Source organism: Pinus tabuliformis, chromosome 8 (assembly GCF_031772625.1).
Source record: "Pinus tabuliformis cultivar Carrire ecotype Pingquan chromosome 8, CPIR1, whole genome shotgun sequence".
NCBI classification, from domain to species: domain Eukaryota; kingdom Viridiplantae; phylum Streptophyta; class Pinopsida; order Pinales; family Pinaceae; genus Pinus; species Pinus tabuliformis.
The window spans coordinates 1,440,383,728-1,440,406,960 of NC_142294.1; the positions used below are offsets into that span (position 1 = coordinate 1,440,383,728).

The 23,233-nt window shown below is 35.9% G+C and overlaps 1 protein-coding gene and 1 long non-coding RNA gene across 2 annotated transcripts; both read left to right on the top strand.

The window, feature by feature from the left end:
* Positions 1-6,784: 6,784 nt before the first annotated feature.
* On the top strand, positions 6,785-7,306 carry LOC149241111 (uncharacterized). The gene is made up of 3 exons (XR_016245581.1): positions 6,785-6,856; positions 6,973-7,038; positions 7,235-7,306. It is a non-coding gene; the product is annotated as an uncharacterized LOC149241111 (long non-coding RNA).
* Positions 7,307-7,457: 151 nt separating this feature from the next.
* LOC149241112 (glyceraldehyde-3-phosphate dehydrogenase, cytosolic-like) lies at positions 7,458-8,672 on the top strand. The gene is made up of 3 exons (XM_089367446.1): positions 7,458-7,906; positions 8,294-8,409; positions 8,553-8,672. The coding sequence occupies exons 1-3, from the start codon at positions 7,856-7,858 to the stop codon at positions 8,656-8,658; spliced, it is 273 nt and encodes a 90-aa protein (XP_089223572.1). The 5' UTR covers positions 7,458-7,855; the 3' UTR covers positions 8,659-8,672.
* Positions 8,673-23,233: the final 14,561 nt, after the last annotated feature.

Sequence of the window (23,233 nt, forward strand, 5' to 3'; positions counted from 1 at the left end):
GGACATGTAAAAAGAAGATGGGAGATAAAGGTGGTTACTTCAAAAAAAACTAGTGGGAAAGAAATGTTTGTTTATGAAGCTAGGACAATACTAAAAGGCTTTGGTAGGTGAATTTGAAAAGGATTCATGTGTTGTTTTCGTTGTAAAGAAGAGTGCGGGTAAACTAATTGAGAAAGTTGGTCCATGATTGAGAGGAAAGTTGAAGCCTTTAGCCTATTTCCTGAAAGAGTTTAGATACATATGTGGATATTTAACTATTTTTTGCAATTCTTTATTTGATTTAGGAAATTTAAATAAAATGTTATTACAAACTTAAATTGCTTCAGATTTTAGATAGATATGTGGATATTTAGCTATTTTTTGCAATGCTTGATTTCGTTTAGGAAATTTAAATAAAGTGTTATTACGAACTTAAATTGCTTTAGTATTGAAGAAGTAATATGGAAAGGTGCTCCTAATGCTTGGTAAGAAAATAGTTACACATGTATTCATGTAGATGTGTGTATGTGTGTGCCACTCTCTTAAAGGTCACTAGAAAACTCTAGGTGCAACACAAGACTTTCCTTTGTATAGAGGGCCATAAGAAGTTTAAACATAAATTCACCCTAGTATTCCTCATGAGAGTAAGAAAATGGTTACACGTAGATGTGTGTATGTAGATGTGTGTATGTGTGTGCCACTCTCTTGAAGGTCACTAGAAAACTCTAGGTGCAAGACAAGACTTTCCTTTGTATAGAGGGCCATAAGAAGTTTAAACATAAATTCACCCTAGTATTCCTTATGAAAGTAAGAAAATGGTTACACGTAGATGTGTGTATGTGTGTGTCACTCTCTTAATGGTCACTAGAAAACTCTAGGTGCAAGACAAGACTTTCCTTTGTATAGAGGGCGATAAAAAGTTTAAACATACATTCACCCCACATTCTTTATGAGAATAGAAGTAAACAAGAAAAAAAGTAAGTAGAAGACATTATCTAAGATAAAAATGATAACATATCGTGAGAATAATGTAAAACTCATAGACCATATTTAAACGTTAAAACTATAATATTATTGGAATTGAAACTTGACAGTCCTAGAATATTATAAATATATATGTATATATAATTGTACTATTAAGGCAGGAATAGAATGAAAAGTATGCCCAAGGTATAAGTATTAGGCCATCACAGTCAAAGTATGCCCATGTTACAAGTTTTAGGTTCATAATCCAAGCAAATTAGTCCCAAACAATAGGTTGTTATGGTTCAAAGAAGAATTTAAAGTAATTTTCCATAACAAGAATTTGGTAGATCTCTGGTCTTGTTATTACTATTTACCGAGCAAGATAGTTAAAAAATATCTACTTAGAAAATATATAATATATTACATAAATATACACGTAAAAAAATAAAAATAAAAAAATGACTACACAGGTAATTACGCCGTAAGGCGTTTCCCTCTGAAATGAACTTCCCTAAAATCTACGTGTCATGCTTGTATGCCGTTAGATTATGTGTTAGACGATTAGAGAATTGTTAATCGTTGGATGAAAGGAAGGTTATCTGAAGGTTCTCTGGATATGGAGGGTCATTTGGTCGACCTCTCGTCTATTATCTGCTGCAAAGTATTCACCCTTCCCTGCTAGATCGGAGCGGGGTCATTTGGTCGACCTCTCGTCTATTATCTGCTACAAAGTATTCACCCTTGCCTGAATGCTGCTAGATCGGAGCCTAAAAGATTTGCCTGGGGTACCCTTTTCGTATTCTCCGCTCTTGCTTCCCGTGCCGCCCTGACATACCTCTGAAATGGGCTCCATCATACCTCTGAAACGGGCTCCATCAAATCTCTGGGGGAAATTTCATCCATGGCTTTCCTGAATGTAGAAATGAGATGAATTCAATGAGAGAAAAGGATTCATTGATCCGGAGCTCCGCGCACACAGTATCATTCCACGGAACCACTGTCATTCTTATCCATTTCGCGGAGGAAATTAGGGGAAATGGAACTGTAGAGGCATTTTCTGATTTGAACGGTCACGGTCCCTCGCCATTAGTGGCCATTATTTTTAATTTACGGGCAGCACTGCTTTAGCCTTTTTCCAAGCTCCAGACTGCCTTTTTTCAAGCTCCAGACTGTCGAAAATAGGCCATATCGTTAGGGACGTCGGAAAACCAAAATACAAACAGTGGTTCAACCTTTGAGTGTTTTCGTATTATATTTTTTTCTTCCTCTCGCAAAAATTGTGCTTGCCGGCGTTGAATGTGCGGTCGAAAATATAAGAATGCTTTGGAAATGTCAGAAACTGTAAAATACACTTTCCGACTGGCTATGGGCTGGTCAATACCCTGATCATCTTCCTGTGAAGTTACCAGCATTTACAGGCCTTAATTTTTTCTTTAAAGTAAAATTAAAGTCCTCCTTTAACCTTTAATGATATTTACACCAGTGGTTTCGAAAACGGACAATACTGGGGTTTGGCAGCTTGAAAGCTCGAGGTGTGTTTTTAACCATTGCTTTTGTTTATTACTTTTTATTTATGTATGTAAAGAAGGAAGTTCTTCGCTCCTAAGAGTCTAATGTTAGATAGAACATAAATAAATCGCATTTTTTCTGACCTTCAAGGCATTGTATGCCATTAACAGCGGGAATCTCACACTGTTTGGCAGCTCAACAGCACTTATAGAGAGCCGTTTTCACTGTTGAGGTAACATTTTCGGCACCAGCAATCATTATTCTTTCACCTTTAAATTTACTACATTTATTAGTACTTCCATTAAATCCTTGCATTTGGCTGCTTAGTGAAGCATTGCGACCTTGGTTTTCACTTTAAAGTACAATTTTTAGGACTGGCAGTTTTCCCATTTTTTAGATTTAAGTCTTTTTGAGTGCACAAAGTCTTTTCCTCTGTAAGCTTGAAATCTTCTAGGTGCATTCATTCGTTTCAATTTTAATAGCTAACTTCTTTCCATTTAAATCATGCCTTCTTCTGCATTGATCTCTAGTAACTTTCTTGTTTTGCAGTTACTCTCTGAAACCCTTACTTGGAAAATCTTATGGGATCTGAACTACTTTCTTGTAGCAGAAGTGGAACAATTGTGGGTCAAACTTGAGTAAACCTCTTTACTTTATTTTAAGGAAACTGCGAGAGTTAATTATAAAATTTGTGAAATATATGTAAGGACCATTGATGAAGTCCTCAGTAGAAAGAAACTGTGAAATATAGAATAGCGACAGGGGTTTTGGAACAGTCTGCGATGGACAGGCTACTTTCAAAATACTCTTTATTGATTTTGGCTGGACTACTTCTTATTTCGAATCTCTCTTTAACACATGTCTTTACAGACAGCCAAGATGGTAAGCTTTTAGTGATGTTTGTGGTAGCTTTGTTTCTGATATGTATATCTCTCTCAATTATTTGATTCTTGAGAGGAAATGTTCTATGGTGACATCTTATGACTCATTATTTCATAAGGTTTCTTCAGTTTATACTTGAATAGCCTTCAAAACTTTTTGTGTAGCAGACGGTCGAATATTAGAAATTGGAACATGTTTTTTAATGGTCGTAGGTTTGTTTGTTTTGCAGTATTTGCGATAAATGTTCTATATACAAACCTGGGATTACCTCCCCTTGCAGGATGGGTTCAAAGTGCAGGTGATCCTTGCGGTGAGAATTGGTTGGGTGTTCAATGCGTGGGGCCTAACATCACTGGAATGTATGTTCGATGCCAGATCCTATAGATGCAATATTACTCTGTTTTATTCAACTAGTAATTGGTCATATGTTTCTGGCCTTTTTAACCTCGCATTCTTAAGTAAGGAGTCAGATTTTAGTGGTTCTTTATGCTTTTTATGGACTTTGTACTGAGATTGACACTGGATAATCAGTGTTCTTCCTGGTTTAAATATTGGAGGACAACTGGGTTATTTCATTGGTAAACTTCACAGCTTTAATAACTCTGTAAGTAGCAAGATGAAACCTTCAAATTAGTTCAATGATTTACTGTGCAATCCTTTCCTTGAAACTAACAGGGAAGGAATGCCTGTTAAAAAAAGCAGCAGATGAGTTTGTACTAGATTGCAAAGTTGACAGCAGCTATTGTGACATAATGTAGGGATCTTACCAATAATCATATTGGAGATGTTGTTCCTTTTCAACTTCCACCTCACTTACAACGCCTGTAAGCTTGTAGGAAAATATTAGATGTTTTGGCAATGCTTCGGGAACATGCTTTGTAGAATTTGGGCAATAGGGAGTTCTTTTATTAGATTTTATAGTATATGATGATGCAATATACAATAAAAGGTGGCTAGTGCACGATAAGGCCAATGATTTTTGCAATTGGCAGGTTGCTTTCTAGTAATCAATTGATTGGAAGCCTTCCACATTCTTTGTCAACTTTAACATTACCTCTGATTTGTAGGTAATGGCAAATTGTATTTTGATCTTTTTCATCAAAAGTTGTAGAAATGCAATACAACTAATGCAAATACTTACAATCCTTGCAGGATTGTCAATAATAATCAATTAACGGGTGCAATTCCAGACATTTTTCTACGTCTTACAGGTTTAGTTAATCTGTAAGTATTTTCATTTGATCTTTTCAGTGTTTCTTAACTTCCGTTTGAAAACTGTATCAGTTCATATTTTGTAATAATTAGTATGAGCTTTAGAATATTTTCAATCGATCTTTGCTTTTGCAGATATTTCTCTTCTAACAATTTTAGTGGTCCACTCCCTGCCTCCATAAGCGATTTGACAAGTCTTTCTTCTCTGTAAGTTACATACATTTTTCTTGGCAGATACAAAGCTTAAATGACTAATAAGCTTTCTTTTACTTGAGTAGGGGTTGTTCTTGAAACATTCTGAAATATTTTAGGTTTGCTTGCAAGCATTTGCAGAATACTATGTTAAGTGGAACTGTTAATAATCTAGCAGATCTGCATTTGGCAGACTTGTAATTCTCTTTTCAACTACTATATCTGTTCATTTCCTGAAATGCAATGCTCAAATTTTTTTAGCTGTTGTAAAATTTTTGGAAGGTGTAGATTAATTTAAAGAAACTGATAAAAGATAGCACTCAAGAAGCATTTCTTTTGGATTGGTGGTAATGCCAATTTTATTCATAAAATGTTGTTACTGTATTTCAACAGAAATATAGAGAACAACCTTTTTACTAGATGGATGCCTCCAAAATTGTTGACAATTACAAACTTCAAGTAAGGATTTGCAACATTTCGGATAACTCGTGCAAATTTCAAAAATGTTTGATCACCTTGCTTGTTATTGATGAAGTCCTCAATAGAAAGAAACTGTGAAATATAGAATAGCAGCAGGGGTTTTGGAACAGTCTGCGATGGACAGGCTACTTGCAAAATACTCTTTATTGATTTTGGCTAGACTACTTCTTGTTTTGAATCTCTCTTTAACACATGGCTTTATAGACAGCCAAGATGGTAAGCTTTTAGTGATGTTTGTGGTAGCTTTGTTTCTGATATGTATATCTCTCTCAATTATTTGATTCTTGAGAGGAAATGTTCTATGATGACATCTTATGACTCATTATTTCATAAGGTTTGTTCAGTTTATACTAGAATAACCTTCAAAACTTTTTGTGTAGCAGATGGTCGAATATTAGAAATTGGAACATGTTTTTTAATGGTCGTAGGTTTGTTTGTTTTGCAGTATTTGCGATAAATGTTCTATATACAAACTTGGGATTACCTCCCCTTGCAGGATGGGTTCAAAGTGCAGGTGATCCTTGCGGTGAGAATTGGTTGGGTGTTCAATGCGTGGGCCCTAAGATCACTGGAATGTATGTTCAATGCCAGATCCTATAGATGCAATATTACTCTGCTTTATTCAACTAGTAATTGGTCATATGTTTCTGGCCTTTTTAACCTCGCATTCTTAAGTAAGGAGTCAGATTTTAGTGGTTCTTTATGCTTCTTATGGACTTTTTACTGAGATTGACACTGGATAATCAGTGTTCTTCCTGGTTTAAATATTGGAGGACAGCTGGGTTATTTCATTGGTAAACTTCACAGCTTTAATAACTCTGTAAGTAGCAAGATGAAACCTTCAAATTAGCTCAATGATTTACAGTGCAATCCTTTCCTTGAAACTAACAGGGAAGGAATGCATGTTAAAAAAAGCAGCAGATGAGTTTGTACTAGATTACAAAGTTGACAGCTGCTGTTGTGACATAATGCAGGGATCTTACCAATAATCGTATTGGAGATGTTGTTCCTTTTCAACTTCCACCTCACTTACAATGCCTGTAAGCTTGTAGGAAAATATTAGATGTTTTGGCAATGCTTCGGGAACATGCTTTGTAGAATTTGGGCAATAGGGAGTTCTTTTACTAGATTTTATAGTATATGATGATGCAATATACAATAAAAGGTGGCTAGTGCACAATAAGGCCAATGATTTTTGCAATTGGTAGGTTGCTTTCTGGTAATCAATTGATTGGAAGCCTTCCATATTCTTTAGCAACTTTAACATTACTCTCTGATTTGTAAGTAATGGAAAATTGTATTTTGATTTTTTTCATCAAAAGTTGTAGAAATGCAATACAACTAATGCAAATACTTACAATCCTTGCAGGATTGTCAATAAGAATCAATTAACGGGTGCAATTCCAGACATTTTTCTGGTTCTTACAGGTTTATTTAATCTGTAAGTATTTTCATTTGATCTTTTGAGTGTTTCTTAACTTCCGTTTGAAAACTGTATCAGTTCATATTTTGTTATAATTAGTATGAGCTTTAGAATATTTTCAATCGATCTTTGCTTTTGCAGAGATTTCTCTTCTAACAATTTTAGTGGTCCACTCCCTGCCTCCATGAGCGATTTGACAAGTCTTTCTTCTCTGTAAGTTACATACATTTTTCTTGGTAGATACAGAGCTTAAATGACTAATAAGCTTTCTTTTACTTGAGTAGGGGCTGTTCTTGAAACATTCTGAAATATTTTAGGTTTGCTTGCAGGCATTTGCAGAATAATATGTTAAGTGGAACTGTTAATAATCTAGCAGATCTGCATTTGACAGACTTGTAATTCTCTTTTCAACTACTATATCTGTTCATTTCCAGAAATGCAATGCTCGAATTTTTTTAGCTGTGGTAAAATTTTTGGAAGGTGTAGATTAATTTACAGAAACTGATAAAAGATAGCACTCAAGAAGCATTTCTTTTGGATTGGTGGCAATGCCAATTTTATTCATAAAATGTTGTTACTGTATTTCAACAGAAATATAGAGAACAACCTTTTTACTGGATGGATGCCTCCAAAATTGTTGACAATTACAAACTTCAAGTAAGGATATGCAACATTTCGGATAACTCGTGCAAATTTCAAAAATGTTTGATCACCTTGCTTGTTATGCATCTTGATCTTTGTCATTTCTGGATTGTGGATAACCTGGGCACAAGGGTTCTTAACTTTCATCATCCCTATATTGACAGGTATGGTGGCAACTGGTTTGACACATCTCCTGCCCCTCCACCACCTTCTTCTATTTCTCCATCATCCCCAAGAAGCCCTGGGCATAATTCATCATCAGGAAAGAGTTCCCACGATGAAAGAAAAAGAAAATATTTAACTAGTGGGAGGATTGCTGGTATTGCAGTAGCAGGGCTGTTAACTGTCATTGCAGCTGTGCTTATTATTATGTTCTTTGTAACAAGGAAACATGAAAGGAATTCAGGTGTGGAAAAGAAATATAAAGGCAGGGATAAATATAAAAATGAGGAGAAGATATTTTATAAAGATGTGGAACGGGCTCCCATGCCGCCCTGACATACCTCTGAAACGGGCTCCATCATACCTCTGAAACGGGCTCCATCAAATCTCTGGGGGGAAATTTCATCCATGGCTTTCCTGAATGTAGAAATTTCAAATCCTGCTCGATCATTATATACGGTATCTTTCAAGAATATTTGAGTTCGTTTGCATAATGAATACATTATTCTTTGGCAAAGTCCGCTTGTATAATATATACATTATTCTTTGGTAAAGTCCTTTTAAATGAGCAATTTTTCTCTTCTTCCTTATTTATCTATCTAGGAGGAATTCTTCATTGAAATTTAGGCATATTTGCACATCATTCTCCTAATGAATTTTGGATCGTCTACTTGAATATTGTTATTCGTTTTACATTTTTTGTTCTTCGATTTATTCCAAAGCATTTATGTTTTACGAACAAACTGAAACATGAAGATTTTATTAACTCGTTTGATAGCTTTCTTCTACCATATTTTGCCCACTCAAGATCTCTGTAGTAATTTCTGTGCCTCTGTTATTTTTCAGAATTATATGTTCAAGTATGATAGTGTCCACGGACAGTGGAAGCATCATGAAGTCAAGGTCAAAGACTCGAAAACTTTACTCTTTGGAGAAAAATCTGTTGCTGTATTCGGTTTCAGGTAAAACACTTGTTTATGGAGATCAATGAGAGTTTCTTAGGTCAATTATTGCTTGAGCTTAGGCATGAACAGAGTGTAAGTGCTGACATTGTCTATTTGTTCCCATTTGTCCAACTGTTCACATTTTGGTTTGAAAACTGTAGAAATCCTGACGAAATACCATGGGGCGAGGTCGGCACAGAGTATGTGGTTGAATCCACAGGTGTCTTCACCGACAAAGAGAAAACAACTGCTCACTTGAAGGTTTGAATATTACCATTCCACAATTCAATTATAATTGATTTTTTCCTTCAAAGTTTATCCGACATGCTACTAATTAAAAATACAATGTACCTAAAAGTTGATAAATGATATTTGAGGCTCAGGTAACTAAGGAGTTGTCACATGTAATACCGCTCCCTCCCTACATGAGCAAGGAGATTTGGCAATAGCATGTCCACTTCCAGAAGAGAAAAATCCTTTCTCACTCAAGTCACAATTTTCACTGATACTTCTCTAAAGTTAAGAATTGTAGTTATCAGCGGTCCAATGCATTCACAGGCTTAGGGATCATTTCACTACCTTTGTTGAATAGGGAATGATAATTTTGTATTGGGAGAAACATATAAAGAGCATTGCTCATTGAAGTTTTTTCAAGCTTTTGTTAGGATTATTGAATGTATTAGAACTAATTCAGAAGATGGAGGAACCAAAATACCTTTCTCTAGCTGAATGCTTTTTACTATAAAGGAAATTTGAGTTTCATCAACATTGAGTTCATTAGAGTTGTTATGATACTCAGCAACGGATGTGTGGCAGGTTATATTCCTTTCTGATGATTGGTTTGGTTTATTATTTGACATTTCCTCCATGTTATATTTGTCCTTTCCCATTGAAATATTTAACAAATCCCCATATCTATATTCTTCTTTAGTTCTTGTTGAATAGGGTCATCGTGAGTTTCTTCTATCTTTATTTTTGCAGTTAACGTGGACAAATTTTTTTGACCTTCTGGCAGGTGTTGGACACAAACATCACTTCTAGTGGCATCTGGAATGCCATAAAGTTCCTGACAATTTTCACGTGTTCTCACACTAATAGGAAGTCCGGAAAGAACATTTGTTTTAGTTGCTTGACCTTCATCATTATTCTCATCAGAATCTACTGAATCACTATAAGTAACTGGAAGAAGATCTAGACACTAATAGGAAGTCCAGAAAGAGCATCTGTTTTAGTTGCTTGACCTTCATCATTATTCTCATCAGAATCTATCGAATCACCATAAGTAACTGGAAGAAGATCTAGAGCTGATATTTGAGACATTTCTGAAGCACTGAAGATAGACAATGAATTTGGCATGCTTGCAACATTTAAAGTTGACAAGTTTGGGGATTCTTTCCAATTCTTTGGATTAGAATGCCGACAACCATTTTCTAAGAATTTTCTGTCCCTGGGCATGTTCCTGTTTAGTCCATAATTTATGTTTTAATTTGCTAAATATACAATGAAATATAAAACAAATAAGTAAGCCAAATCCCCTTCAATCAATGTTCTAAAAAGGTGTGAGCATTGTGAGTCATCTGCCATGCTCCAGTGTTTTATGTTATTGAAGAAACATAGAATGACTAAATGTTGAACCAAATGTTTCAGTTACTAGGCTTTTCTATCAGTTGAAATTCCTGCAATTACAGTCTTTTGACACAGAGGCTTCCCTTCTGTATGGACCTGATCAAAGGCACTCTCCTTGGATGTGACATGCTTGAGATTAAAATTTTGAATTGAATCAACTTCTGCCTTGCTTTTTATGGACTTTGTACTGAGATTGACACTGGATAATCAGTGTTCTTCCTGGTTTAAATATTGGAGGACAGCTGGGTTATTCATTGGTAAACTTCACAGCTTTAATAACTCTGTAAGTAGCAAGATGAAACCTTCAAATTAGTTCAATGATTTACTGTGCAATCCTTTCCTTGAAACTAACAGGGAAGGAATGCCTGTTAAAAAAAGCAGCAGATGAGTTTGTACTAGATTGCAAAGTTGACAGCCGCTATTGTGACATAATGCAGGGATCTTACCAATAATCATATTGGAGATGTTGTTCCTTTTCAACTTCCACCTCACTTACAACGCCTGTAAGCTTGTAGGCAATTATTAGATGTTTTGGCAATGCTTCGGGAACATGCTTTGTAGAATTTGGGAAATAGGGAGTTCTTTTATTAGCTTTTATAGTATATGATGATGCAATATACAATAAAAGGTGGCTAGTGCACAATAAGGCCAATGATTTTTGCAATTGGCAGGTTGCTTTCTGGTAATCAATTGACTGGAAGCCTTCCATATTCTTTATTAACTTTAACATTACTCTCTGATTTGTAAGTAATGGCAAATTGTATTTTGATTTTTTTCATCAAAAGTTGTAGAAATGCAATACAAATAATGCAAATACTTACAATCCTTGCAGGATTGTCAATAATAATCAATTAATAGGTGCAATTCCAGACATTTTTCTAAGTCTTGCAGGTTTAGTTAATCTATAAGTATTTTCATTTGATCTTTTGAGTGCTTCTTAACTTCCGTTTGAAAAATGTATCAGTTCATATTTTGTTATAATTAGTATGAGGTTTAGAATATTTTCAATCGATCTTTGCTTTTGCAGAGATTTCTCTTCTAACAATTTTAGTGGTCCGCTCCCTGCCCCCATGAGCGATTTGACAAGTCTTTATTCTCTGTAAGTTACATACATTTTTCTTGGCAGATATAGAGCTTAAATGACTAATAAGCTTTCTTTTACTTCAGTAGGGGCTGTTCTTGAAACATTCTAAAATATTTTAGGTTTTCTTGCAGGCATTCGCAGAATAATATGTTAAGTGGAACTGTTAATAATAACATATCTGCATTTGACAGACTTGTAATTCTCTTTTCAACTACTATATCTGTTCAATTTCAAAAATGCAATGCTCGAATTTTTTTAGCTGTGGTAAAATTTTTGGAAGGTGTAGATTAATTTACAGAAACTGATAAAATATAGCACTCAAGAAGCATTTCTTTTGGATTGGTGGCAATGCCAATTTTATCCATAAAATGTTGTTACTGTATTTCAACAGAAATATAGAGAACTGTTAAACACACATGGGAAACATAGAATAGGAAAGATAAATCATGCGAGTACATTTTTTTATTAACAGGAGATGTACATTTATAATACAATGTTGTGACTCTTGGGTTTCAGATCCCAAGGTCTCTTGGACTCCTTTTGTCCATTCGACTTCCACACTAACCCACTTAGGATTAGGTGTCCAACATTCCCCCCCTTAATCCGAAGGGTTATGTATGAGTCCAAGAAGAGAGCTGTAATACAAAATGTGCAAAAATGCATGGCAGCACTAGGCTGAATGTGCTCTATGAAATGTTGGTATAAAGGGCGGTGGTTTAAGGATGACCACCAACACTGGAACGCTTAGTGCAGTTCCCGGAACTCTTCCAAAACTGGCAAGAAACTGAAGTTTTCTGCTAGAGGAAGTGATCCTATTGTTTTAAAGAGGGAAACCTTCAACCATAAAAGGGAGGTCTCACCCCGCATAAAAGGTAAAACTTCAACCTGAAAAGGGAAGTCTCAACCTGTGATGGTTTAAGGATAACCAACAACTCTGGAATGCTTAATGCAATTCCTGGAACTCTTCCAAAACTGGCAAGAAGCTGGAGTCTTCTGCTAGAGGAAGTGTTCTCAATTTTGTGATGGTTTAAGGATGACCAACAACTCTGTAATTCCTGGAACTCTTCCAAAACTGGCAAGAAGCTGGAGTCTTCTGCTAGAGGAAGTGTCCCAGATTGCCAACTGAAGGCATGTTCAGGTATCTTTGTCGCTGGCTACAACTCTGAAACTGGTGTGGCAGGTTGTGGCTCAGGCTCGCTTGATGTGACTTTGAAGCTTGTAGATGATCATCATTTCCCCCCTTGTCAGGTACAAGGTGAGAAGATGGAGAAAACTCAACTGCAAGACTGTTCAATACTCTAGAACAAGTTCTGACATGCGTTTGGAATATCTTCTTGGCTGTTGATGCCCATTGCCAAGAAGCGATCCATCCAAGATGAATCTTTGTTCTTGCAGGACGTTTGTTTCTGAAGCATCTGTGTGAAGAATGACTGGTTTTATGACAGTGCTTACATGGATGAAGATCAAAACAGTGATCTTTTAGATGGCCAACTCGATCACAGTGTTGGCATTTCTCAATCTGTTGTTGTTGTTGCTGTGGAAGAGGGGCAGAATCTGGAACAGCTGGAGGTGAACTGTCATGAGGAGCAAGTGAACTGTCATGAAGAGCAAGTGAACTGTCATGAATGAATCCAGCACTCTGAAACTGAATGGGCTTGGCATAGTCTGGAATATGAAAGGACAAGTCCTTGTCATATCCAAGACCAGTTCTGTGCTTGTTGTGGACAAGCTGTTCCCAAGGTCTGATGATGGGCTTGGGAAGTGCAGACTGGGTTTCTGCATCTGCATGTACAATTGCTGCTTTATTTGAACGAACAGTAACATTACTGACTTGCTGTTGATGGGTTGCAGTCTCAATGTTCTGAACAGAAACAGGTTCAGAATGATGACTCCACTGCTGTAATTCTTCCTGCTGCAGTTGTGATTCAAGCTACAAAAACTCTATCTTTTCTTGTGCATATTGCAGACATGTTTGAATGTCTGAAAGAGAGGCTTTGTTAATTTTGACTGTGCTGTTAGCAGTGGACATGATTAGAGTTCTCAATAACTCTAATATTCTTTCAAGCTTAGCCATTTTTCTACACGTTAAAAATCCTCCAAATCCCACAGAAAAATGTAAGCTGCTAAATATCTTCAAGTTGCACAAGAGAGCCCTATAGCTTAAAGGGAAAAGTCAACCAGAGATATCTTGAAACTGTCAAAATTATACAAATATCACCAGACTTTTAGAGATTCTGTTCTTTAAATTCTGTAGAAATTTCACAACAAGAATGAGAGGCTCAAAGTCCTTCCAACACAGATACAATAGATATGTTTCACCCTTAAAATGCTCAGGTATACCAAGATACGCTTTGTATGGATGCACAACTAAATGACTTCTTCCTTCTTTGAAATTCGAACTTCAACTGCAGGAATGGATTACATATACCTCTGATATATCAACTCTAATAATAACAGAGATCTGAAGTAGAATATACCAGCAAATGTTAGGAAGAATAGTGGCTGTAGATAAGTGTTATAACATCAAAGAAGCTCCATCATTACAGAGAAAACACCACAGTGATAATGTATGCAACGTATTCAGCTCCAAGACAGAGAAATAAATATGTAGGGTCTTCAATTTATTCACAGCCACACATCCAATGAGATGAGGAAGTTTGAGACCCTCTATAGCAGAGGTACATCACCAAACATCACTTCCAATAGTCTATCAAGTATCATGACTAGCATACATATTACAACATCTCATAAAATAAACCTGGCATCAGATGCATGCCCTCACTAAAACCATAAGATCATCACAATCTTTGTAGTAATAAACAAATCTTCCTAATATATGAATGAGATCTTACGAAGAGATACTCCTCCGGTTTCAGTTGTCACCAATTGTGCTTCTAGCAGTAATAAATCTAGGCGACCTCATGGATATGCATGGAGATGTGTGCTAGGTACTTCCTTTTAAGTGGACATATATATCATGCAATAAAGACTTCAATAAGTAAAGCGCTTAGGTAAGTTGGGTTCAAGCTCCAATGTAACAATAAACCATACAGTCAAGAAACCAAGTCCCCAAAACCACGTTCAAAACCACTGGTTGGATCCCAATTCAATGGGCATAGTAACTTCCTTGTATTTAACTTACTTCCCCATGCATATAACCCTGTTATAAAGCAACAGAACTGTACTTTGAATGAGTTGGGTGGTCTCTGTTGTTTTGGTACTGAATTGTCCTACTGGAGCGTCCATCTTGATAACTTCTATCAGAACTATCTTCGGTACGTTTAAGAGCAGAAATGATGGTTGAAGCAACCGACCCCACTAAAATCCCCTTCACACGAATTTCTGAGCTAGGGCCGGTAAGCCACCAAATGAGAGAGATTGAAAGGACACTGCACCTGAATGAGCTGAGGGAATCAGCTTAAAACATTAGAAAAAACAAAACCTTGCCTTTGGATTCTTATTGATGTATACAGCTTAAACTTTTCTGCGGGAACTTGTAATCGCCGTGAACTGAGCAATAAAAAACGCGCATTTAAAACAGCATCATTCAAAGCTTCATTTTCTGCTAGAAACAGAAAGATATTTAGAATCTACAAACTCAGGCTCAATATCATATAGAAACTGAGATATAGTTGTCCAAACCCCTTTAGGTGTACCGGCAACATTCTCAAAGTAAAATATGGTGGTCCTGGAGCAAATTCGTTAACTTGTCTTTGACATTGTCCCCCAGGTTGTCTTAGAACTCCGTGTCAGGAAATGCCTCTTCACGCTTCCGCTGCGCAAGACCGTGAGCACCTTCAGTCACAATGTCTCCCGTTACTATTTTTACATTATAAATTTCTTCTTTTTCTCCATGGGGAGTGACAGGCTCTCTATTCTCCGGAGGTGGCTTTATGCCCTCTCAGGCCACCCAAGTTAATGACGGTGCTGGTACCACTTTTCCTTCAAAAGAACATGCAAAGTTTTCAATCCCATAATACATGATACCGCTTTCACCTCAGGTATATGGCCAGTTTTCACCTCGACTGCTATAGCCAGTTTTCACCTCCAGTTTTCACCTCGACTGCGGGCATCCACTTTTCTTCCCGCGTAATCTAGCAGCAGGAACGTATACCATTTTCCAAAGATAGGCTGGGGCATAAGGAATGAACAGCGTATGAAACATATGAATGTCAGATGAATGTCAGAGAATAATGGTAGATCGCAGATGGAGCAGCGCTTTTAAATGGAGCGTTTTATGGACAGAGAGCGCAGGTAATGGCAGAGAATGAGATGTCAGTCAGCAGCGGATTTCAGGCAGAAAATCCTCAGGACAGAGCACACGCAGTGTCAGGAGCAGCTAATTATATGGAAGAGCAGACACCAGCAGTAGTATAATCAGGTTGCAGCTAAAATTGAGCTGAATAAATATTCATGAGGAAATATTTATGAATTTCATGGCAGAAATAAACTGCACAGAAAGGCCATAAACAAATGGCTCAAATTACTTATGCAGGGCAGGAATACGCCTGCTCTGATACCATGTTAAACACACATGGGAAACATAGAATAGGAAAGATAAATCATGCGAGTACATTTTTTTATTAACAGGAGATGTACATTTATAATACAATGTTGTGACTCTTGGGTTTCAGATCCCAAGGTCTCTTGGACTCCTTTTGTCCATTCGACTTCCACACTAACCCACTTAGGATTAGGTGTCCAACAAGAACAACCTTTTTACTGGATGGATGCCTCCAAAATTGTTGACAATTACAAACTTCAAGTAAGGATATGCAACATTTCGGATAACTCGTGCAAATTTCAAAAATGTTTGATCACCTTGCTTGTTATGCATCTTGATCTTTGTCATTTTTGGATTATGGATAACCTGGGCACAAGGGTTCTTAACTTTCATCATCCCTATATTGGCAGGTATGGTGGCAACCGGTTTGACACATCTCCTGCCCCTCCACCACCTTCTTCTATTTCTCCATCATCCCCAAGAAGCCCTGGGCATAATTCATCATCAGGAAAGAGTTCCCACGATGAAAGAAAAAGCAAATATTTAGCTAGTGGGAGGATTGCTGGTATTGCAGTAGCAGGGTTGTTAACTGTCATTGCATCTATGCTTATTATTATGTTCTTTGTAACAAGGAAACATGATAGGAATTCAGGTGTGGAAAAGAAATATAAAGGCAGGGATAAATATAAAAATGAGGAGAAGATATTTTATAAAGATGTGGAACGGGCTCCCGTGCTGCCCTGACATACCTCTGAAACGGGCTCCATCAAATCTCTGGGGGAAATTTCATCCATGGCTTTCCTGAATGTAGAAATTTCAAATCCTGCTCGATCATTATATACGGTATCTTTCAAGAATATTTGAGTTCGTTTGCATAATGAATACATTATTCTTTGGCAAAGTCTTCTTGTATAATATATACATTATTCTTTGGTAAAGTCCTTTTAAATGAGCATTTTTCTCTTCTTCCTTATTTATCTATCTAGGAGGAATTCTTCATTGAAATTTAGGCATATTTGCACATCATTCTCCTGATGAATTTTGGATCGTCTACCTGAAGATTGTTCTTCATTTTACATTTTTTGTTCTTCGATTTATTCCCAACAGCATTTATGTTTTACGGACAAACTGAAACAGGAAGATTTTATTAACTCGTTTGATAGCTTTCTTCTACCATATTTTTCCCACTCAAGATCTCTGCAGTAATTTCTGTGCCTCTGTTATTTTTCAGAATTATATGTTCAAGTATGATAGTGTCCACGGACAGTGGAAGCATCATGAAGTCAAGGTCAAAGACTCGAAAACTTTACTCTTTGGAGAAAAATCTGTCGCTGTATTCGGTTTTAGGTAAAAAACTTGTTTATGGAGATCAATGAGAGTTTCTTAGGTCAATTATTGCTTGAGCTTAGGCATGAACAGAGTGTAAGTGCTGACATTGTCTATTTGTTCCAATTTGTCCAACTATTCACATTTTGGTTTGAAAACTGTAGAAATCCTAACGAAATGCCATGGGGCGAGGTCGACACAGAGTAGGTGGTTGAATCCACAGGTGTCTTCATCGACAAAGAGAAAACAACTGCTCACTTGAAGGTTTGAATATTACCATTCCACAATTCAATAATAATTAATTTTTTCCCTCAAAGTGTATCCGACATGCTACTAATTAAAAATGCAATGTACCTAAAAGTTGATAAATGACATTTGAGGCTCAGGTAACTAAGGAGTTGTCACATGTAATACCACTCCCTCCCTACATGAGCAAGGAAATTTGGCAATAGCATGTCCGCTTTGGCTCTTTCTCAATTTATAAAATTGACACTGTTGACTGATATCGGCATAACCAACCCTATTCTAAGTTGAAACTTCTTTCAAATTGAGCAGTCACCTCATGAAAGGTTACCTTAAAATTACTCCATAGTTGTGACTATTCGAAATTGACGAGGTGATTAAAAAATAACATGTTTGCTTTCAGTTTCTTTGGAGAACAATCTATTCTATGATTTTTTTTTGTGGTGCATGCAAAAATATTTGAAAGGCTATTAACATATCTAATTTTGTAAATTTCAAATGGTATAAAGTGCAACAATGGAAATTACAATTTGAACTCCATATAATAATTTTTTTTTTTGTTGATTTCTAATAGGCAGGTGCTAAAAAAGTTGTTATCTCAGCTCCAAGAAATGATGCACCTATGTTTGTTGTTGGGGTTAATGAGCACCAATACAAATCTGACTTGAACATTGTTTCAAATGCAAGCTGTACTACTAACTGCTTGGCTCCCTTGGCTAAGGTTTGCAATGATATTTTTATTAAATTATCACAGTTTTCATTGTATAGGTGTCTTTATATGAGAAAAATTACATATTGTTGGGGAGGAAATATATGTTAAAAGAGAACAAAAACACTCTGTTTTCTCTGGCAGGTAATCAATGACAAGTTTGGGATTGTTGAAGGTCTCATGACAACTGTCCATTCCATCACAGGTACACATACTATGAACTAGTATTATGCCCTTCAATTTTATTGATACAAGGCGTTTGCAAGCTGCATTGACTTATGTTTCTGTATGTAAACAGCAACACAGAAGACAGTTGATGGACCATCAAACAAGGACTGGCGAGGTGGCAGAGGAGCTGGTTTTAACATTATTCCTAGCAGTACAGGAGCAGCAGAATTTTGTTAATATGAATCCCCACCAGCATCGCCTTTTATGTTCTCACAGCTACTAATTGTGATTGTATTTTTGAAGGCTGTTGGCAAGGTTCTACCAGCTCTCAATGGAAAGTTGACTGGAATGGCCTTCCGAGTACCCACACCAGATGTTTCAGTTGTTGATTTGACTATTAGACTTGAGAAGTCTGCCACTTATGACGAGATCAAGGCGGCCATTAAGTAAGTAGTCTCAGTTACCCCCTAAGAAGAGGAAGGGATGAGGATATATACAATCTCTGTCAGGAATAAGTTTCGAGGTTGTGTATTTCATTTTAACTATATATGGTACATTTCATTTTATAGGGAGGAATCTGAGGGAAAATTGAAAGGAATTCTTGGTTACACAGAGGATGTTGTGGTAACCTTGTGCCATATAGAGACTTGACAACTAACAACCCAAAAAACTTCAAGAACTTGAAGAAGATATAGTATATTGGGTAAGATTTATTGTTTCCAATTCCAGAAGAGCAAAATCCTTTCTCACTCATGTCACAATTTTCACTCATACTTCTCTAAAGTTAAGAATTGTACTTATCAGCGGTCCAATGCATTCACAGGCTTAGGGATCGTTTCACTACCTTTGTTGAACAGGGAATGATAATTTTGTATTGGGAGAAACATATAAAGAGCATTGCTCATTGAAGTTTTTTCAAGCTTTTGTCAGGATTATTGAATGTATTAGAACTAATTCAGAAGATGGAGGAACCAAAATACCTTTCTGTAGCTGATTGCTTTTTACTATAAAGGAAATTTGAGTTTCATCAACATTGAGTTCATTAGAGCTGTTATGATACTCAGCAACGGATGTGTGGCAGGTTATATTCCTTTCTGATGATTGGTTTGGTTTATTATTTGACATTTCCTCCATGTTATATTTGTCCTTTCCCATTGAAATATTTAACAAATCCCCATATCTATATTCTTCTTTAGTTCTTGTTGAATAGGGTCATCGTGAGTTTCTTCTATCTTTATTTTTGTAGTTAACGTGGACAAAAGTTTTTGATCTTCTGGCAGGTGTTGGACACAAACATCACTTTTAGTGGCATCTGGAATGCCATAAAGTTCCTGACAATTTTCACGTGTTCTCACACTAATAGGAAGTGCGGAAAGAACATTTATTTTAGTTGCTTAACCTTCATCATTATTCTCATCAGAATCTACTGAATCGTTATAAGTAATTGGAAGAAGATCTAGACACTAATAGGAAGTCCAGAAAGAGCATCTGTTTTAGTTGCTTGACCTTCATCATTATTCTCATCAGAATCTATCGAATCACCGTAAGTATCTGGAAGAAGATCTAGAGCTAATATTTGAGACATTTTTGAAGCACTGAAGATAGACAATGAATTTGGCATGCTTGCAACATTTAAAGTTGACAAGTTTGGGGATTCTTTCCAATTCTTTGGATTAGAATGGCGACAACCATTTTCTAAGAATTTTCTGTCCCTGGGCATGTTCCTGTTTAGTCCATAATTTATGTTTTAATTTGCTAAATATACAATGAAATATAAAACAAATAAGTAAGCCAAATCCCCTTCAATCAATGTTCTAAAAAGGTGTGAGCATTGTGAGTCATCTGCCATGCTCCAGTGTTTATGTTATTGAAGAAACATAGAATGACTAAATGTTGAACCAAATGTTTCAGTTACTAGGCTTTTCTATCAGTTGAAATTCCTGCAATTACAGTCTTTTGACACAGAGGCTTCCCTTCTGTACGGACCTGATCAAAGGCACTCTCCTTGGATGTGACATGCTTGAGATTAAAATTTTGAATTGAGTCAACTTCTGCCTTGCTTAACATGACAAAGCTTTCCACCCCCAAAGCTATGATATTTTTGTCCGTTTTCTTCACCAAGTGTTTGCCTGTTGTGAACACAACCTCTACATGTAGATTGCTCTCTGTAGTTTGGTTAACAAAAAACAATTTTCTACTTAGACCAGGAATGTAAAAAAGTGTTTTTGAACATAAACTTTACCAGTTAGATGTAGTGTTAAAGACCACAACAAATGTCAAAGCAATTTGCAGTGGTGATTAAATATTTCTTGCTTGCGTTAATAGAGAACGATTTTCATGGGCGCATTTTTAAAGAACATATCATTAGCTTAGTGTTAATGCATTTAAAAGATCGTATTACAATTCTGTGAAATTTCCTTTATGTTTTCTCTCTTTTTTTTTTTTTTTTTTTTTTTCAATTTCCAATTTTTAAAGTTGAAATGAGCTCTAACCTACAATGCTATGTATTGATAAACACGATAAGACCTTTATCTCTGACAAAGCTTTTTCTAAATTAATAGATTGCTAACATTTGTTATTTATAATTTTCACAACAAAATCTGTGAGCATTCAAGTTGTCTGTAAAATTCAGATATCAGCGAGAAGAAGCAAGAATTGAAGCTTTGGTAAATCTCAAGACTTCCAAATCTGAAGCTGCAACCAAAAATCTTAAGGTATAAGGAGTGTGCCTATAAATATTGGTACACATTTAGGAATATTTCTATAATTCTGGTCGTTTACAACATTTAGAAAAAGTGAATAGACATGTTGATATTTAGGTCATTGACCTGATGCACACACTATATGGATAATGGATTTCCACACTTTATGCCTTATGGCATTTCCTTTGCAACATCTGGTGCAAATGCTAGTAAATAATACATCATAAATACTCGAATACAGAGAAAGGAAAAATCATAGTGCAAAGGGTACAGAGACCCTATAGAAAATAAATCGAGAATTTAGTCCTCTTCTCAAAAAAGGAAAAGCATTTCTTCATTTAGAATTTTTAATTGAAATTCATATAAGCCACAACCTCGTTATATATATATATTAATTTAAATAAAACCTTGTTGGGCAATTATGTCAGGTAACATGCCTAAAGGTTTTTGATAGAGCAAGTCGTAAGCATGTTAAAAATAAAAATAAAAGGTTGTAGTCTAGTCCACGCAACTTTGGCCATGTATCCAATAATATATACATATACATATATGAATCAGACAAATTAAAATTCAATTCAAATTTACAAAGAGTTCCAAGTTATATAACTCAAAAGAGTATGTAAATATTGTCAGAATGAGACCCCATAAATAAACCCTAATGCAAGCGTGCATCCATGTTGCTCACTGGCATGATAGCGACATACTCAAAGTTTGAAACCGCAAGTGTAGCCGAAATTAACCTATAAGCAGAACAAGTACTTTGGTCAAATTTGTGTTTGTAGATACTAACATAAATGAAAAGTGAAAAGAGAAAGGAACTTGACATTTCAACCAATACCCATTATTCCCCGAGCGGAATAGAACAATGTCCTCGCATATACTCCTGTCGCGAAGAAGAAATGATCAAAATCAGCCTTATTTTGCAAACAATTACTTTCTTGAAAACACCAAAGTCAGTGTTTCTAATATAAAAATTATCCACAAAGAATTAATGCCGGAATCGTAATGGGGAAGACTGATTATGGTTGAAAGACCAAAATTAGTTTCTCGCTATATCCAAACCCTCGAGGAAGGGTTATGGTTTTAGTTGCAACAAAAAGTTCGCTATAAGTCAAAATTCAGGTAGAATGATGTTCAGGGAAATCGTATACATAATAACTAAAAAGGATATGAAAATCATTGTTCCAATTCAGAATCTAAACCTGGTATGCGAAAATCTGAGTTTCAAGTCAGAATCTAAACCTGGTATGCACAATTATGAAAATGAGAGTTCCAAGTCAGAATCTATACCTGGTGTGCATAATTGGTCTCAGTTCATGGCCATGCTAAAGCTAGAAGGAATGATAATGAACGATCGAGTCATGAAGAACATTTTCATAAGAACAACAAGAAAAACAGTCCAATACAGTAAGATACGCAGGAGTTGCAGAGCTCAACTGTTAACTCGGACAATAACAAATGACACTGATGTGGCGGAGGAAAGGGTAGTTTGTTACCCTACCTAAACTGAAAAGCTAATCGCTATAGATCAAACCATGACAAATCTTTGTGAATGAGAAATACAATTGTCTAGGGTTGCAGCGTGCAAGCCCTGGTGTTGACGCGTGGTAATCACGTGAACAAAGACCCACGGGGCAACCATGGGAAATATTGGCACGAGGTCGTATATTTAAAACAGTTGTGGCTCAAACGCTGAAATAACCATGGTGGAAGGTGGAAAAACAAACATAAAACTTACGATAAAGGTAAGTTTACAAACAATTAAACCGCTTAATGTTGGAAGTCGTAGGGTGAAATGCCACATGTGTCCCAATAATGTTGGCACCCATTTATAATGAATGAAGCTAGGGAGGATATATATATATATATATATATATATATATATATATATAAGCATTCTAAATATATTTCAATCTTTTTATATGGCAATAATGAGTGTGAAAACCCTAATGCACTATATCATAATCAGAAATTGTGCAACACGGAGATAAAATAGAGGTATACCTAAACCATTATTGATAAAGGTTGGGTGTTAGACCAATTTTTTTTTAAAGAAATGTAAGGAAAACAAATAATATAAATTAAACAAGAAATTATACATATCAATGTATTTATAAAGAAAAGAAGTTTCAAAAGTTATTTTGTAAATAGAAGTTAATGAACATTCATTAAAGAAAGAAATTTCTTTGTATAACTTTATAGAAATCTAATATGGTATTTTGTATAAAAAGTTTAGAGATGTTACATATGGTATCATAGTAAAAGACATTGTAATATTATGGGCAATATTATGGCCATTGAGCTGACCATGATTTCATCAATAAAATAAATGTTTGTGTGTCTACAAAATAAGAAGAAAAAAGAAATAGGATGAAGAAATGAAAAAAACGAAAGGAGGTACATACATAGGAGAAGAAGAAATTTATGTGCATTTAGGTTAGTAAGCATAAGTACCCACCAGGGAGTTATTGAATATGATG

Bases quoted from the DNA above. Each gene is read 5' to 3' on its own strand.
- LOC149241112 (XM_089367446.1), top strand. From the start codon at position 7,856: ATGGCTTTCCTGAATGTAGAAATTTCAAATCCTGCTCGATCATTATAT. The intron at 7,907-8,293 runs GTATCTTTCAAG...GTTATTTTTCAG, and splicing joins CTGCTCGATCATTATATACG to AATTATATGTTCAAGTATGA. The intron at 8,410-8,552 runs GTAAAACACTTG...TGAAAACTGTAG, and splicing joins GTTGCTGTATTCGGTTTCAG to AAATCCTGACGAAATACCAT.